The 17,102-nt window shown below is 37.6% G+C and overlaps 1 protein-coding gene across 1 annotated transcript in view; it reads left to right on the forward strand.

Annotated features, from left to right (window-relative positions):
• The window catches only part of kremen1 (kringle containing transmembrane protein 1), a 53,133-nt gene extending 37,596 nt beyond the window's left edge, over nucleotides 1-15,537 (forward strand). The window contains exons 4-9 of the mRNA XM_015366435.2: nucleotides 7,797-7,921; nucleotides 8,919-9,072; nucleotides 9,478-9,810; nucleotides 11,587-11,754; nucleotides 12,113-12,197; nucleotides 12,509-15,537. Coding sequence (XP_015221921.1) covers nucleotides 7,797-7,921; nucleotides 8,919-9,072; nucleotides 9,478-9,810; nucleotides 11,587-11,754; nucleotides 12,113-12,197; nucleotides 12,509-12,665 — 1,022 coding nt within the window. The 3' untranslated portion in view covers nucleotides 12,666-15,537. The remainder of the gene's footprint in view (nucleotides 1-7,796; nucleotides 7,922-8,918; nucleotides 9,073-9,477; nucleotides 9,811-11,586; nucleotides 11,755-12,112; nucleotides 12,198-12,508) is intronic.
• Nucleotides 15,538-17,102: the final 1,565 nt, after the last annotated feature.

The raw sequence follows: 17,102 nt of genomic DNA on the forward strand, positions 1-17,102 counted from the left end.
GTGGGAATGTTGAATGTATAGTTATTCCCTCCTGTTCCTATTCACTGTAAATTGAAAATAAGTAAATAATTTATCAATAAGTAAATTGATTACTAATTAGGAGTTGTTTACCCACAAATAGGGGTTAGCAAGCTGAGGAGGGGCTCCTTACTGTTAGTCCTGTATGGAAAAAGTAGGGTCCAGAGAATGCTGTTTCAAGTGTATGTATAAGTGGTACAATTATATTGATTGTTCACCATCACCATGGCCCTGAACAGTTATAGCCATAAAAACCAGCACACACAGTAGTACCCTAGTTCCAGGGTTGGGAACCACTAGTAGGCAGAAATGAATTTTTTCTGAAGTGTTTAAAAAAGGAAAAGGTGTTATTATTTTGATTTTCAAGAGGCTTATGATGCATATTGCAATCTGCTAAAGAACAAGCAGAGTAAATTCCAGGCTGTAAAATCAACATATACAATGGCTGTGGATCCTTCTTGAAGGCTAAAGAAGGACCCACAGATGAAATGTTTTCCTTAGTTTTCAATTTAGTTTTACTTGCTTTTTAGTAGCTCACACTCTGAAGCAAATCCCCACTCTAAAGCCTTACGGAATACCATAATCTGTTACGTTTTGGCACAAATATGCATGATAATAGAGGGATTCAAGGCAGAGACAAAAAAACACTGATCCATATACAGTAACTGGAGTTCCATAGAAATATAATTCTCTCATTCTAAGCAAATTATAAAACCTATAAGGTATGAAAGCTTAGTAGATATTCACAGCATTCTTTCCTGAGTTTTCGGTGGAGTTTTTTATATGTTTATAACATGGTCTTTTTTCTGTTCTGAACTGCAAGGTAATTAGAAATGTCCAAGTAGTCTGGACTCAGGAACTAAGGGGCTTTTACTTGTGCCTGGAGAGCAGGATTGATGAGATGGAAGGAAAAGCACTGGGAGGACAGCTGCTTTTGTAAGATCTGAAAATGACTCCATTTAATGAGTTTGAGACACCTATCTAAATTACCTGCTTTTCAGTTAGTTTCAGACAGGATTCTGTGATCCTGGCTACAAGCCTGGAGGTGAAATTCTTCAGATTGTTTACATGCAGTTACAGAGGAGCATTAGGAACCTCCCTTACCAAGAAGAGAGGGATACTAACTAGATTTTAATCTCCTAACCCTTTGCACAGTGGTGCAACAGAAGAACGAAAGAAATGCTTGAGTGCATCTTTCTCTTTTGAGACTCTGAGCAATAGACTGTCACTAAAGTGCCTAAAATATGTTATTCAAGGCCTATATTTAATTAAAACATTTATTTTGGAATTTAATTGAATTGGCAATTCTCAGTGAACTCAGTTTAGCACTCTAACCCTCATACCAGCACGACAACATGCATGCCTCCTCAGAATGTGTGAAACCTGGCATCTGTGACACTGCCTATAGCCAACAGCAAGGGCTGAACTGAACAGAGAGCTGTGAAACTTGATCAAGTCTTTTTCCTCCTCACACTACTTGGGATCCCTGTATCTCCTAGTTACTGTAGTTTAATCATATTTTATAGAGATTGTTTTTGGTAATCATGTGACCCAGGTTTATTTTAAGAATCATTGTCTTAATGCCATCTAGTTCTCTAATGTGAATTACCTGCTGTCTAAGCAAATAGAGTAAGTTAAACTTCAGGGAATGAGATTGAATTTTCTCTATTAGGACAATAAGGTAAGATGTGATGTGTAGCAGCTGCCAACTCTGTAGCTAGATTACTGCTTTTAGCAGAGAGATTAGCATGGGAGCTTTAAAGAAAGCAGTAAATGGCCATAAATGGACATACTGGATACAGTGCCAGTCATATATAAAGAATGGGAAATGGTCTTTGTGTAAGGAAAGATCCCATTCATGTGGTAAAATCAGTAAACCAGACTAGACAAATGCTGAGATAAGACCAGGCTCAGGTAATTAAGAGGTGATAACATGGAACATATACACTTCCTACTTTCCTCTGCAGCAAAGAAACACATAATTGAAATAAGAGGCCAGTTCCACCATCATTGTTCTATTATGGTGTTAGGTTGTTGCCACTGTTTCTTCAGTGTTGTTTAGGCATCCTTGAATGAGACACTTCTGAATTAACAAATGCCTTGTCAAAAAATGAAGTACCCATTGGAGTTTTTGTGGTCAGAGACCTTGAAGAGGCTCAATATGCAGTGATGCTGGTGTGTCATAAGAATGCCTTTTAAATAGACTCCACAGGAACTGGCTTATTTTTTTTACCAGCAAGGCATGTATCAACTCTAACATGTAAAATTCCACAGTTAGCTACAATAGCAATATTTATCAAACCAATTCCGATTATAAGTAGCTGTCAAGTAACATTTAGGAATGATGAGGATTTAAAAGAATCGACCTTTTAATGTTTTGGCTTTTCACATCCTGTGTCCATAAAATGTTTTCCTTCTGGCATACATATGTAGAAAATCCCCAGCATGAAAGCAGGTGGAAGTGATTCAAAAGCCTGTATGAAGCACTAAATCTTTTATGCGAGGAAAAAACCCAGAAACAGCACTTGATCTTTTCCAGATCCAACTCTAATTTTCCTAACAAAATCAAGATAGTTGGGAACCCAGACTTAAATATTTTGGATATTTTTCATCACATGTTGTTCTAGACATGTTTCTGTAACCTTCTAATTATTTATTTTAAACAAATTTGCACTCTCTTTAATTAAACAGCTGGTCATCCTCCAAAACCCCAGGAGCAAAACGTTGGTCTTTGACTTGATCATGTTGTAACATGGACTGCAAAGCTTGTTCACAGCTGAAATCATTTTGAAATTGTGCTGCAAGAAGATGAATGTACTTCAAAGAATTGACAGTTTCTATTTATTTTATTGCAGAGAAAGCTATTAATTTATGTAGCACAGTGTTTGGACATTGGTAATTGAAGCTGAATATGTATGTTACAATGATAGAGTGGAGATAATGGAGAGCAGCAATTTGTCAAAATTTAACATTATTCAGTGTCCGGTGTCCAGTGACTGATGTCTTTTGAGCCAGAAAGCTGTAATAAAATTAGCTGATTTTTAAAATTTATTTCAGGAAATCAAATCAATGGGATTAGTAAACAAACCATATTCCCCCAAGCTATTTTTTCCAGAATTCTTATTGCACTTCAACGACTGTCATTGATGAAATGAAGATTGAATATACATGGCTGAAGACTTGCCCCACCTTATTTAAAAACACACTATTCAAAAATCGTTCTTAAAAGAGGAGCTTTTCAGAATAAATGAAAAATTAAAAAGACTATGGGTGAAAGATCTTTTGTGTTTGATTTTTAAGTAGTTATGAGGATCTAGTTAATTGTAATGAAAACATTTAATAGATAATAATAATTTAGACAATAATTAACACAAGATGACGCTCCTTATGAGCTGAAGAATGTTTGAAAGGAACGTTAACAAAACAAGTTCAACTACTTAAGATAAGATAACTTTATTAGCCATACAGTATATGATTTTTGGCATTAGGAATTTGTATTTTCAGATATCCCAGCTTGCTCTCCATGAGACACACAGACACACAGACAGGGAGAGAAGTTACTTCAAAGCTTGCAAGGTGACAGTTTTGTTTGGTTTGGTGTACCTCAGCTCACCTTCATGGGAAGTTTAACTTTATTGCTGCTCTTCACACTGTTAAGAAACACAAAAATACTTACATTAATATAGCACTTTTCTGGGCACTCCACTCAAAAGAGCTTTACGGGTAATGGGGACTCCCCTCCACCACCACCAATGTGTAGTCCATTAGCTTATTTCTTTTATTAATACAGTAAAGTATTCATTAGCATTTTGCCTGCTTGATATCAGTGTTGACAGCTATCAATTCTGATATTAGGTTCAGTGGCAGGTGAGGATATTTTAAAAATGCTTCTCCAATAAGTGACTCCTATATTTCTATAACAAGGAATTGTGTAGCTGAAAACCTGCTGTTTTTAGTTTTTTTTAATCACCCATCTTTTTTCAGTTCACTTCTCTTGGTGAGGGTCGTGGTGATTGAAAATCATAATCCAGACGTCTGAGTTCAGATAACGATTATTCATTTACATACGATTTAATCAGGCTTCTTTTACCTGGAGTAACTCAACCTTTCTTCAGATGCTCAACTACTTATGGGATTAAATGCATGAAAGTGAGCATTAAATAAAAAATGTTTGCATAGAAAAGTTTTCTCATGTCTCGGATCTTCTACAGAAACAATTTACGCATATATGAGCCAAAACGTTCATTAATAGTCTGCAGCTATTTTGCCGAAAGGGACACACATTGTTTGGAAGATCCGGAAAACAGCCTGTCTTATTAAGTATGACAAGTCCTCTTTTTTCTTTTTTTTCCTCTTTCAACTAAAAATGTCTCTGGCAGTGCAGCCTGGGCGTGACTCTTAAGAAGCCGCCTGCTTAGCGAAAATGTATTTTGAAAGAGAAACACCCACAGTCCTCCACAAAACTCTCTCCAGATGTCATCACAATTTATGTCTGTAATTACCTTTTTTAATAATACAGAGAGGAGGCTGACTGCAGACATGTTAGGCCAGTAATGTTGCCAAAAGTACTAGTGCACTTGCCAACTCAGTACTTTTTGATGTTGTTTTGTTTGTTATCCTGACTATTTTTTTTGCTTATCTTTTTTTTATTTTCTATGAATGCTACAGGTCTAGTCCTGGCATCTTCCGCTGTTGTATTGTTTTGGATGCCATTCCCTGTCAGATACAAAAATGCTACTTGCTGCTGTATTGTAGCTTCCCTCTCTCAAGTGGATAGCTGGAGAGAGGGGAACTGTTTTCCTCACTTGTGAGACTGCGGTCCAGGGCTCATAAAGGAAAAGGGACAATAACCCTGGTTCAGGAACAATGTCTAGTGAGACTTTACCTCCGTTCCACTCTCTAACAGCCCTTTTTCTTTGCTGATTTCAGTCCCTCTGCCTTTGCCAAGCAAGCCTGATAAGTGCTAAACTACAATTAAGTAGTGTAGCACTTTCTTCTTGTGTCCTTTATCTCCAGAATTCAGCTAATATTCAGTGGAACTCATCTCGACCGACCTAAACGCATTTGACTATTGAACTGTTGCTCATGGCTTCTCACTTTGTGTCTCTTCCCAGTCCACTCCATTACAGACGTTTGCTCTAGGAAACTTCTGAATTATTGAATTCATAAGTAGCAGGATCAATATAAGAACTAAAGTGCTGCATCGGAGTGGACAGAAAGGGAAGTTGATATTGTGTGGCCTCCAACTGCCCAGCAGTAAAGACTGTCTCTGTCATTGTTATGGAGCCCTGAAGTGCCACTTCTACTGCCTTGAATATGTAATGGAAGTTTAATACCTCAATGGCTCGAGGCTTCCTGGTGTTGTAGCCTGGTGTTAATTTTACATGTACTGAGACTGCACTGAGAGAAAAGCCATCCAAACCTCAGACATCATACGTTCTGTAGCAGTCAAAGGAGCCGCCTGCTTTGGAATGAACAAATCCTTTCATACTGTTAGTACATGTACCGTATATTGCCAAGAAGCCCTTGAATGTGCCCAGGGTCGTGACATGACTTGATAATAAAACTAAAGCACATGGAAGTCTTTTTAAACCCCTCAAAACTAGAAGACAGCATTTGCATACCAGTGCATTGGAATACAGTCCTCTTTTTAAGTTATTGTAAAAGAAGCTGTCGACAACAGATCGCTTCAAAATTCCAAAAATGAATATGTATGATGATGGTGTTAAATATATATATTTATGTTGGTAATGGAAGTATGTGTTTTCTTATTTAAAAAAAAAAACTCTTAACTGTTGTCACAAAGGTATAGTCTTTCCACCTCAATGTATGCAAGGAATGAAAATCAGTAATATGTTGTGAGCTCTGTGTAGGATAATCCTTTATCATTCTTTTGTACCACATTTAGTGTAGAGTATTTCCAAAAGCCTCACCTTTCCCTGCTAGTATTTCACTCTGGCACAAATAACCATTTCGCTGGCCTCTGGTATTCAAATATAGAATGTATTGTATTAGCTGAAGTTTACATTGGCAAGTGGCAGCCAGCACGTGCAAAGGCCTACATAAATGCATTTTTTTTTCAGAATGCATAAAAAGTAAAGCACAGAAACAACCAACTGACTGCCTTTTAGAAAATTGGTTGCTTGTTTTTTTAACACTCCTAAGTTACTTTTGTTTATTTTTTTAGCCTAGTACTATAAGTAATAATGCTCCAGGTTTTTTGAGAGATCAAAAGGACAATGTTTTTCTTTATTACATTTCATTTGCACATTTTCCCCAAAAAATGTGGTCGGTTTGCTTTTGCTGAAGGAAACAAGCAGACACTTTCCTAATCCATTTGAATTCCTGGCATTCACAGTGTTACACATTGTACTTGCCATTAGTTATGGAAAACTGCCTTGTTCAGATTTGTTCATTTGGGAAGCGAAGGACATGAACTTATCTTAAACGTAGCATTTAAGATAAGCCCCACTGATTGACTGTATTTTAGTTTCTCTGTGTAGTTTTTTTTACCCTCAGGCTGGACTTTGAAGCATGTTAATTTAAGAAGATAGCTGGGAATACCACAAAATGTTGGGTTCCTTGAGAATAGAAAATAGAAACTGTCTCATGTGATTCCTTCAACTTATTTAATTGCACAAATATGCAAAATTAATCAGACATCAATTTAAATGTTTTCTTTTTTGCTTGTGTATTTTGATTGAGAGATTCAATTTGGCATTCAACTGCATGTGATATGTGTCTTGGGAACCTTAACCCTCTGTTCTCACCAACAGACCTTTTGTTGCTCTGTATTTGTATGCTGGTATTTTACTGTAATTCTTGTTCCTGTTTTTAGTGTAAGTTCCTGAGCTGTATTAAATTGTTACAAGTCTAGAACAGTAGCTGACCAGCCTCCAGAACCATGTCTGTTTAATACAGGAAAGATCACTTAGTCAGGCCTTCCCTTCTTGTGAACTTTTTTTTTTGCCCTTATCTCATACTTTACAAGGCTGCTTCCCAATGCTGTGACTCCCTTCCCATATTAATCAAGTCTGTCTGGAAAGAGTGCAGGACTTAATGTTTCAGATGTCTTTCCTTGTGGTGCCAACCAGTAGGACAGGGGGCACCAGACTCTAGGCTCATTAATAACTGTCTTGCTTCAGGCAACAAAAGCAAGCCTGTGGGTGCTTGACAAACCATGCGTTTTGTCTGCAGCGCCCATCTGTTGGCTTCATATGCTCCTGTGACTACAGGAAGAATGAGACTTCAGTGCATCGTTACAGCATCCATAAACAAATACAAATGCATGTGAAATGTGAGCTCCATTCTTGAGTCCATTATCTCAAAATACTAGCAAAAATTGAACGTCTGAACTTGTTTGAGCTCCCTCATTCTGGTGTTCTCCCGCTCCCATTAAGAAAAAGACGAAGACCATCTTTTTATCTTCGCACAATGACGAGGTCGAAGCCTGATTATTCCTTTGAAATAAAAGCAGACCTTAAAAAAATGTACCATTTTCAGCTGAATTAGCATGAGACGGCTAAACTCAAAATCTGGTGTCATTGGAAATTCTTCTGGTGTGATTAAATAATTGCTACAGAGCTCTTTTTTATTTTGTAGATTGATAAAAAATAAAACTCCTATAGTTAAAATATAGTTTATAAGGGGCCACAGTTTTATTTGACATATATACGTTTAAATGTGTGATTTTATTTCTGAGGTTTTATCAATGTAACAGCCTTTTCCTGCAGTAATCCATTTGTATTTTGTTGTCCTTTTATCTCTCGATTCGGCAGTGCCAGGAAACCTTGGCTGTTTCAAAGACAGTGGGGATCCTCCTACTTTGACTGGCATCAGTGAGACCTCCAATAAGCTCACCATTCAGAACTGCATCAGCTTCTGCAGACGACAAAGATACAAGGTAACTACATTATTTATCCAGCAGATGGCTCTAATGTATATCATTTTCATGTTTTCCCTTTCTAGCTTAACTACTGTACATAATAATAAGCCTGCCTTCACCTGGGTCAGGCAAACAATAATGGTGTTTTTCCTTTACAACTAAAAGCTACAGAACCAATACATTCAGATTCCAATGTTTGATGTCAGTAATTGGTATGCCGTGAGAAATAAAACACTTCAATGCCTGCTGAACTGTGGAACAAGGATCATTTGATTAGTTGACTAATTTGTTTGTTTTAAATTGACACATCACAATACCAAAATGGAACTTGCTTGAACAATATGCAAATGTCGCAGACATGCAAATTATGTATCATTTGAAACAGCGCATCCTTTAGACAAAAGAGCTCTGTCAGAAGATAGACCCCACCTGGTAACTGGATACTCAGTAAAATTGAACGATTCATTTAATATGTTATCAAGAGTTGCAATGGAAATTGTGAGCTTGTTTCACAACCCAAATTATGTTCAGTGTTTAGATAAAGAGAAATTCAGCTTCTGTAAAACCATAGGAAGTACTGATATGGTCTCTTTTTTATGCATATAGAAATACCACCCTAGTGAAATCCTGCCATATCGCTTTGGGAAGAATTAAGTCAGCAAGAAACAAATTAGAATTAGTGTCTTAGAAAAAACGCACTACAAATGACATCTTACATCCTTTCAGACATTATAAGTGCATTTCAGGAGATAGGGATTTCAATCCAAGGAAAAATTGTGTTTAAACATTCTTTTGATTGTGTAGCCTGATTTACTGTGGTCCACTGCACCATTTTTTAGAGTGTTAACAGAATGTCTTACTGAAAGGCGAAACGTTAGTACATGAAAAGCGGGCTTTATGTTAGAGGAGAAAAGGATCAACTTGTTTTCTCTTTCTACTCGGAGCTCTTTTGCTCCAAGCTTGTGTGTGATACCTCTCCGGCTGAGGGTGTTCACGTACAGTGTGCTTGCTGCAGCTTGCAGGGATGGAGTCAGGCTATGCTTGTTTCTGTGGCAATGACCCAGACTTTCGGAGACACGGAGCAGCGGCTAGCACAGAATGTAATCATGTATGTTTCGGGGATCACACCCAGCCCTGTGGAGGTGACGGGAGAGTCATCATTTTTGACAGTGAGTGGAATGTTTTTTTAACCTTCAGTAACGTGTTTTGATAAAAAGATTAAACTCGGCTAAACTTGGATTTTTGGCTGCGCGGTCTCCGATAGTCACCAGTGTGTTTATTCACACTGCGGTGATATCCCAGGTGGTTACACACATTCAGAAAGAATATCAAATGTGCAGCTTTTCAAAGACATTTTTGCTACTCTTTGTACATGAAATATATATATTTTTAAAATACGTTTATGCCTAAAATATAAAATAGTTTTGTATATACCTTTCGTAATTGATTGACACATTACTTTCAGATTGGTAAAGGATCACTAGGAGATAATGCGGGTGTATATTGTTATTATTTTGTCCTTTAGCCTCATAAGGCTGCTTAGCTTTGAGAATTAATGTTTTTCTGTCTCCCAGCTCGGGTGGGAGCCTGTGGTGGAAACTATACCTCGCCATCTGGAGTCATCTATTCTCCGGATTTCCCTGATAACTACGGGACCAACCGGGTTTGCTACTGGACAATCCAGGTGCCAGGAGCCTCGGTCATCCTCTTCAACTTCACCTTCTTCGACATCGTGGACTCGACGGACATGGTGGAGCTGCTAGACGGCTACAGCAATCGAGTGGTGGCCAGGCTGGACGGCAGGAACCACCCCCGGAGCATCATCAACATCACCGCCGACTTTGTCATCCTCTACTTCTACTCTGACAGAACGAACCAGGCCCACGGGTTTGCTGTGGTCTACAAAGGTACCATGAATCATTTGATCTTTTCCTTTCTGAAGTGTTTTGCCTCGAGAGGTGCATCTGATTTCCAGTTAACACTCTTCCACAAGCTGCAGACTGAAGAAGATCCTCTCCTGTTCTGTAACTAGGAATGGAAATTGTGTAGCTTCTCCAATGGTCACACCAGCTGTAATTTTTAAATACAAAAAGATCAGAACAGTGTCACATTCAACAACTGATTTATACCCCAATTCAGAAGACTTAAGACCGTTTCAGAAAAGCGTCCATTTTTTAGAATATTCTTTGAAATACTCTTAGGATAGGTTTCCGGACTGCAAATAGACCAACGTTACCATTAAGTAGTCCACAATTAGTGCTAATCAGCATCTTGTGAATTTACTGTTTAGTGTTTTCATCATGTAGTCTTGTTTATAACCATTTAAATTACGTATTATGGCCCAATAAAAGTATAAAGCATAGTTTATCCAAACAAATTAAACTCAGTAATAAAGATCCATCTTTAAAAACCCTTTCTCCTGGGGTATTAAAACAAGCATGTAGTGTTAGATTTAACTGCATGTGTTATAAAGTCTGCAAACACTATCTGGTACAGTGTATGTTTGCACAGGTTTGGAATAAAATGTACAAAAGCAGGAGAGAATTAAATAAACATTAATCCAGAGCATGAGTAATATTACAGAATATTTCTACACATTACAGTTAAATTATCAAAAAATAATGTTAGTTAATTTAAGGAGCTATTACTTTGAAATATCTTATTTCCATATCAGAGTTACAATTTAATTTGGTGAAGTCTTTAAAAGGAAGGATAATGATATTTTTATGTATGAAGACAATGTATTTTCAGTGTTGTTTTTTCCATACAGTTAAAATACACTGTTATGTAAAATATTTTCAGATATATTTTGAACCTTGTTATACACTGTGATGCCTCAAGCATACAATATTTGTTCCACTTCATGCTTTGAGAGCTTGCTGTAAATCTGAAATCACAAAGTTCTCTGGATTGAATAGACACTAAAACGAAGCCTGTTTCTTACTCAGAAAGAACTACTGCTTTTATCTGTACTACCGTGACCTTGTTAACCAAACTAATGTAGTAATGTGGAAATAAAATATCACTAATATGATAAGTGACAGGTTTAATGGCATCAATTAAAGGCAGACGTCCTGCATTTGTATCTGAAAGCTGATCAACAGAATTTCAAAGTTAGGCTAGTGCTTAAAGAATAAAAGACATATACCTGAAAATCTTTTGTAGAGAAAAAACATCTTTAGATGCATGCACCGCTCTTTCAAGGCCATCCTGGAAAAAGTAATACATGGTAGCACAGATTTATTTCTGAAGCTGAGCACTCAGCAACATTTTCAGCAAGGCTGAAAGGTTTTATGGTGGTGTGCTTGGAATTTGATTTACAGCTAATATTAAAACAAAATACACTGGTTGCAAATGAAGGATACATTTATAAAAATGAAAGTGCATGGCTATTCCTACCTCACCGAGTTACATGAACATGAAAATATGCCAAGAAAACCAAACTGTATGTTATTATTGTAGCTATTATCTAAAAATGTATTACCATTAATGCCCTTTCCAAACTTTATTTCTATATATAATTACATGCACAATCATTCCTACTGTATTTCGTCTTCTGCTGCCATTGAAGGCTCATAATTAGAGTCACTTGGCACTCTTGGTGAATTAAATAGAATGACAGTGCTTTGGAGTGTAGTGCAGTGAAGTTGAATTGATTGCTTTGCTATGTGTTGTTTTATCAGCTCTGAGGGGTCAGATGCCAAAATCGGTTGAGGAGCCTGTCACTCCAACTGGACCCATTCCAGAAGTGATAACAGAAAAGGCTAATATCAGTTTAAATGCTGCCAGATCCTCTCAAATCCTGTATGTCATCACATCCAGCCCGAGTAAACCAGACCATAACATGCCAGGTCAGTAGCTCCTTCTGCTAGCTGTGTTAATATGCAAATTCTGCTTTTCCGGTAAAGAGTCTTATGCTCTTTGCCATTTGTGGGATTAAGGATAGCTTATTTTATAAAGCACAATCTACTGAGCATTGTTCCTTTATTAATTTGTTGTATATACCCAGGACCTTTTCTTTTTTAAAAAAAAAAAACAACCTAATTTACTCTCATAATTTTCATTTTAGAAATACGTCACCCATATCCGCACTATGCACAATTTTTGTGGAGAAACAAACAAGTATACTTTTGAAAATGAAAAGCGCTTGGAAACAGGCTGATTTTACCTGGTGTTCATTCTTCCATTTGCTTTCCCTCCCTCCAACAGTGTGGACTATCTATGCTCTAGCAGCTCTTCTGATCCTGACTGTCATAGCCATGGTTGCGAAGTTCCTCTTACACGTCACAGTGAAGTAAGTATTCATTTGTTTGAGGCCATTGTTTAAATAATGCAGTATACAACATAATACAAGCAAAGAAATTGCATAGGACATTAATACTAATAGGCAAATGGAGTGCAAAGTTTAAAAATTCATAATGTTAGTACTACATGGCCTTTTTTTACTGTGTTAATGTACTCTGGGGTGCTCTAGCCTCTATCTGCATAGCTCTGTACTAGCAGGAAGTTGATCAGAACCAAGCTTTCCTGATTGATTGATTGATCAAAAACTGTCCATCTTTATGTGGACTACGCCAATAATTGGTGATACTTTGTCGGTTTTAGATCCCCGACGATACCATCAAATAACGGCTCTGACACTTGCAGTCAGAACACAGCATCTGAGCCCTGGATCATCTTCTACAGGCCTTCCACCATATCTTTCTTCAAGAAAAAGCTAAAGAACCATCACGGGGACCTCAGTCCCTTGGTGGGAAACTAAGGAGGCATGCCCAGCTGTCAAGACATTCTCCAAGGGGAGCTAGATGACTTCTCAAACATGCGAGCTCACAGTTACCAGACTGACGTGATGGAGAGCAGCATCCAGCACGGTCCAAACCAAACGAGCGACAATCCTATATGTAGAGACAGGAGGCCGGGTGTTGCCAGACATTGCTGGGGTGGTTTAACTTTCTGCTTCCTTTGTACGAGCTGCCCTTGAATATCGGTGCCTTAAACGCAGAGGGAGATGGTTTCCCGGTGTCGACAGAGGGCACGTGCAAGTATCATAACAACATCACATGGATTGAACTGGAGATGTTGAGGGATCTAACAATTCATTTTTACTGATATTCAAAAGAGCTTCTCTGCGGCACAATACATAGCAGACAGAGCCCTTACTCAGTCATACAACCAGTCTTCTACTGCATTCACACTGCAGGCTACACGGTCAGTGGATGTTCTGTAAGTTGCGGAGTTGAATCCTGTTTATTTCAGGAGGACACTGAAAGACGGCTTTAAAAAAACAAGTCATGGACCTTCAAAACACCAGATGGGCAAAAAAGGGGACCAAAAACCTACATTGATGGAATAGAAAGAAAAAAAACAGGTCCTTCTCACACATTGTACTTTAAGTTAGTTCTTGTTTTTTTATGCTGAATTCTGATTGATCTAATAAGATAAGGTAAAATGAAGATAAATATTAGTAAAGAAACAAATAATCTGAGCGTATTGAGCTCAGACCAAATAAAAGACTGCCCTGGTTATATAACCACTACTGAAACTAGAAAAACACCAATGTTGTCAGAGGGTCTTTTCAGGTAAATGGGATTTAAAAACCCCTTAAGATTGCTAGAAATGTTTCACTCTCTCTTTCTGAGTGCTAAGGTGTTCCTGCCTTTCTGACCATTTTCAAGTGCCTTATGGATAAAAAATGTCATGCGATAACACTTCAGTATTAACAATCAGAAGCTTTGGAGGGAGCTCTCCTCTGGCCTCTCTTTAAACTAAATACATGTGTGATAAAAATTCACATGTAACTAAGAGCTGAAAGTAGAAAAAAGTGATGCTCACTGACCACAGCACTATGACAAAAGCCACTTGTCATACTTGACATATTGGCTTTTGTAAGGATTGAATTTAATTTAAGGATTAAAATTCAAGTTCAGTATGGAAACCTTGACTCACACCATGCAAACAAATCTGAAATTGAATTAATTGTATTTCTTAATTGTATATTAGCACTTGATTAAACTAACAATACAAAGAGCGCCTCTCTTAACACTGGAGATCGCTAGTCACTTCCCAGTAAAGGCTCAGCTCAATCACCAGTCATAAGGTGGAGTGAAGATTTCTTGGAATTCAATGTGGCTGCCATAGTGAGCCACCACATCATACAACAACTGGACCACAGGAGCAGCTTCAAAAGGCAGGGAGCAGCGAGGCAGGAAACAGACTAACCTCATTTAAACTAGAGGGGTGTTAGGTAGCGACATCTGCATTGGAGCTGGTTGTAAATCTTGGTTCAATATCCTCACTCTTGCGAAAAGTGATTGCTGATCGTTCATGTCTGTCATGGGGTTGACAGTTTTATTTAATGTCTCGTCAGAAACATAGCATAGCCACATCTTGTGGTCCACTACTTCCCTGACACAACTTGAATTTCCAAGGGGCCACACGTCCCAGTACTCAACATCTCACATCTTAATAGGTTGGATTTGAGAATGTCAAATAGATGAAGAAGTATTATAAGTCAAACAAGACACCAAAATGTGTGCCATCCCTTTAAGTTATACTTGGCATAAAAGTAAACATTGATTTATAGAAAAATAATGGAATTAATAGGCAAAGCACTGAAATATCAGAAAATACCATGATGTTGGAGTATAAAACAAGCAATAATGAAAACTTAAAACTTCAGAAAACAAAGGTTTGAGGCATTTCTCCTGCTGAACGTTGTCTGCAGTACTCATTGTTATGAAACTATTATGCAAGTTATATAAACATGCACTTACCTGTCATTTAAATATCTTTAACATTACCTGTTGAGAACTGTGTTTGCATGTTTCACGTGAAACTCTTTCGCAGACTTTTTACCCTTTGGCTTTTGTGAAGAGGCTGTACTCTTCAATGCAAATTCAAAACATGAAAAGATCAGAATCATAGTGTCTGCATGTACTTGCACTCTGGGAAAGATACATACTTTAGGATCTTTTTTTTCCCCCACAAGAACATGTATCTACTTAAAACTACCAGATAGAATATAGATATATATATTTTGCAACATTTTACACATTGTTACAGTTGTTCAGATCCATTCATCCCATAAACTTGACATAATTCTCTGTTCATTGAAATCATATTTGATAGTATGTGTATGATGTAGTTTTAAGCCAACAAACTAGTGTATTTTTGTAAAAAAAAAGTGGTTGTATTTTGTGACCTTATTTGACAAGCCAAAATTTCCTCTGCTGTTTATGCATACTGAACAAGTTTTATTCTGATAAGTACACATTGTGTTTGCATACTGAATACTACTCAGACCTCAGAACTCCTCTGTTAATTCAACTTGGGAATTTCATGATTTCTCAAAAGAAATGCCGTATGTACTTCCTGCATCTGCAATTTGACCTTATCAGAATATCACAAGGTATATTCAAGCAAGACAAGAGATTCAAGAGTTGGACAAGAGGTCTAAAAGACTGTTTTTGTTTTCCAATGAATTGTATATGAAAATAGTGAGAATATTAATTTATGCAGTAAATTATTCTTTTTTGGATGTGAATGGGTTATCCTTATCTTTTTATATGAGCTAAGTTAATTTGTAGTTTTATTTAATGTGTTCCGTTTGTAAAATAAATATGCATGTTTTTTAAGTCACTGTTTAGCTCCTTATTTGTTCCTGTATTTTTTTTTTCTGTTTCAAACGTAAGTTACTGGATTGCTGCTTGCTGTTTTAGAATGGTGAGGGGATTTTAGGAATCAACAACACCAATATGGATTGCAAACTTCGTTGAAAGCAGAGTTAAATTAAAAGTAAACATTGACTCAGCGAAATTAATAAGGTCATAATTTTTTATTTTGAATTGGCGCTGCAATCTTGGTACATTTTAAGAGGTGTGGTGGTAACCAGTGCCAGTATTCTCAGATCAACAAATTTACTCATTTTGGTTAAAATTTTAAGATATTTTACCTATGTGGCAACCATCCTTGACAAAGGTTAGGGGCAGATTTAAGTAAATCTTTCTTGCAATAACAAATACTGAGATATAGCTACAGGCTTCATTTCATGTGTCCACCTGAATTATACCTCAACTTTGTACTCTTGCATTTAAGAGTCCAAACTCCAGAAAGTGGAAATATGTATATAGTTGTATTGGACAAATTATTCATAATTCGATCATTATCACAAAATCATTTATTCCTTTTAGGACCTCTGGTAATGCAGAGGTTTACACCAGGTCAAATTTGAGTCTTAATTTTGGACAGGGTGTCAGTGCACCACAGTGCCCTCACTAGTGCATAGGAGCAAATTCGAGATGCCAGTTAATGCAGCTACCAAGAAACAGGAGCACCTGAGAAGACCCATATGACCTATAACACTGGAGGACAATGCAAACTCCTTACACAAAGTCCACAATGCAACCCAGACCCAAGTACTCAGACATCAGTGCTTCCTGCCATTTGATAATTATCTGTCTGACATAAATCGCTCTGAAGTCTTCTGTAAATGATCTACAATCCATTGTTCCTGTTCTACCATGTGTTCCAAGTTGCAGGGGGGTCAGACTCACAGCCTCTATCTTAAGTATAGAACTGTGGGCCATATGGCACATACATGAATTCTAAAATAAGTGAAGGATATGTTGTAAACTGAAACACTTATTTATCCATTCATGTCCCCTAGACTCTAGCATGTGAATTGCATTAAAAAAAGCTTTCCAAGGGCCAAAACACATTCCATCAACTGCCCTTAGGAAAGCGAAGAAAAGCAACAACGTCTGGCTGTGAAGCCTTCCTTGGGTGTCTGGGAAAAAGGCTTTCCGGAGAAGGCTCCACAGCTGAAACGTTGTGTTTCTTTTCTTCTCTTTTCAGCATGGAATAAACCTTTACTTGTTCCTTTGCAGCCTAGGCATGCTGATGCAGCTACCCACTTCAACTCTCCAGTCTTGACTCGGGTCTTGTTACCTATGTGTGTTCGAGAGGGGGGACCCTTGAAACTTAACATCCATAGGGTGATGGTGACCCATTTACACATTTTCAAGCCCTGATGCACCTGGCTAGCATCCCTTCAATTACGGGATTCAGATTCAGATTCAGATTCCGTGAGCAATAATTAGTCTCCAAAAGTTCCCCAATACTGAATCCAAGGGCAGTATCATCCGATATAGAAGAGAAAACATAGTGCCACCGACACTATGGTCATGCATTCAATGCTCTC

The sequence above is a fragment of the Lepisosteus oculatus genome, chromosome 22, assembly GCF_040954835.1.
Source record: "Lepisosteus oculatus isolate fLepOcu1 chromosome 22, fLepOcu1.hap2, whole genome shotgun sequence".
Classification (NCBI taxonomy): domain Eukaryota; kingdom Metazoa; phylum Chordata; class Actinopteri; order Semionotiformes; family Lepisosteidae; genus Lepisosteus; species Lepisosteus oculatus.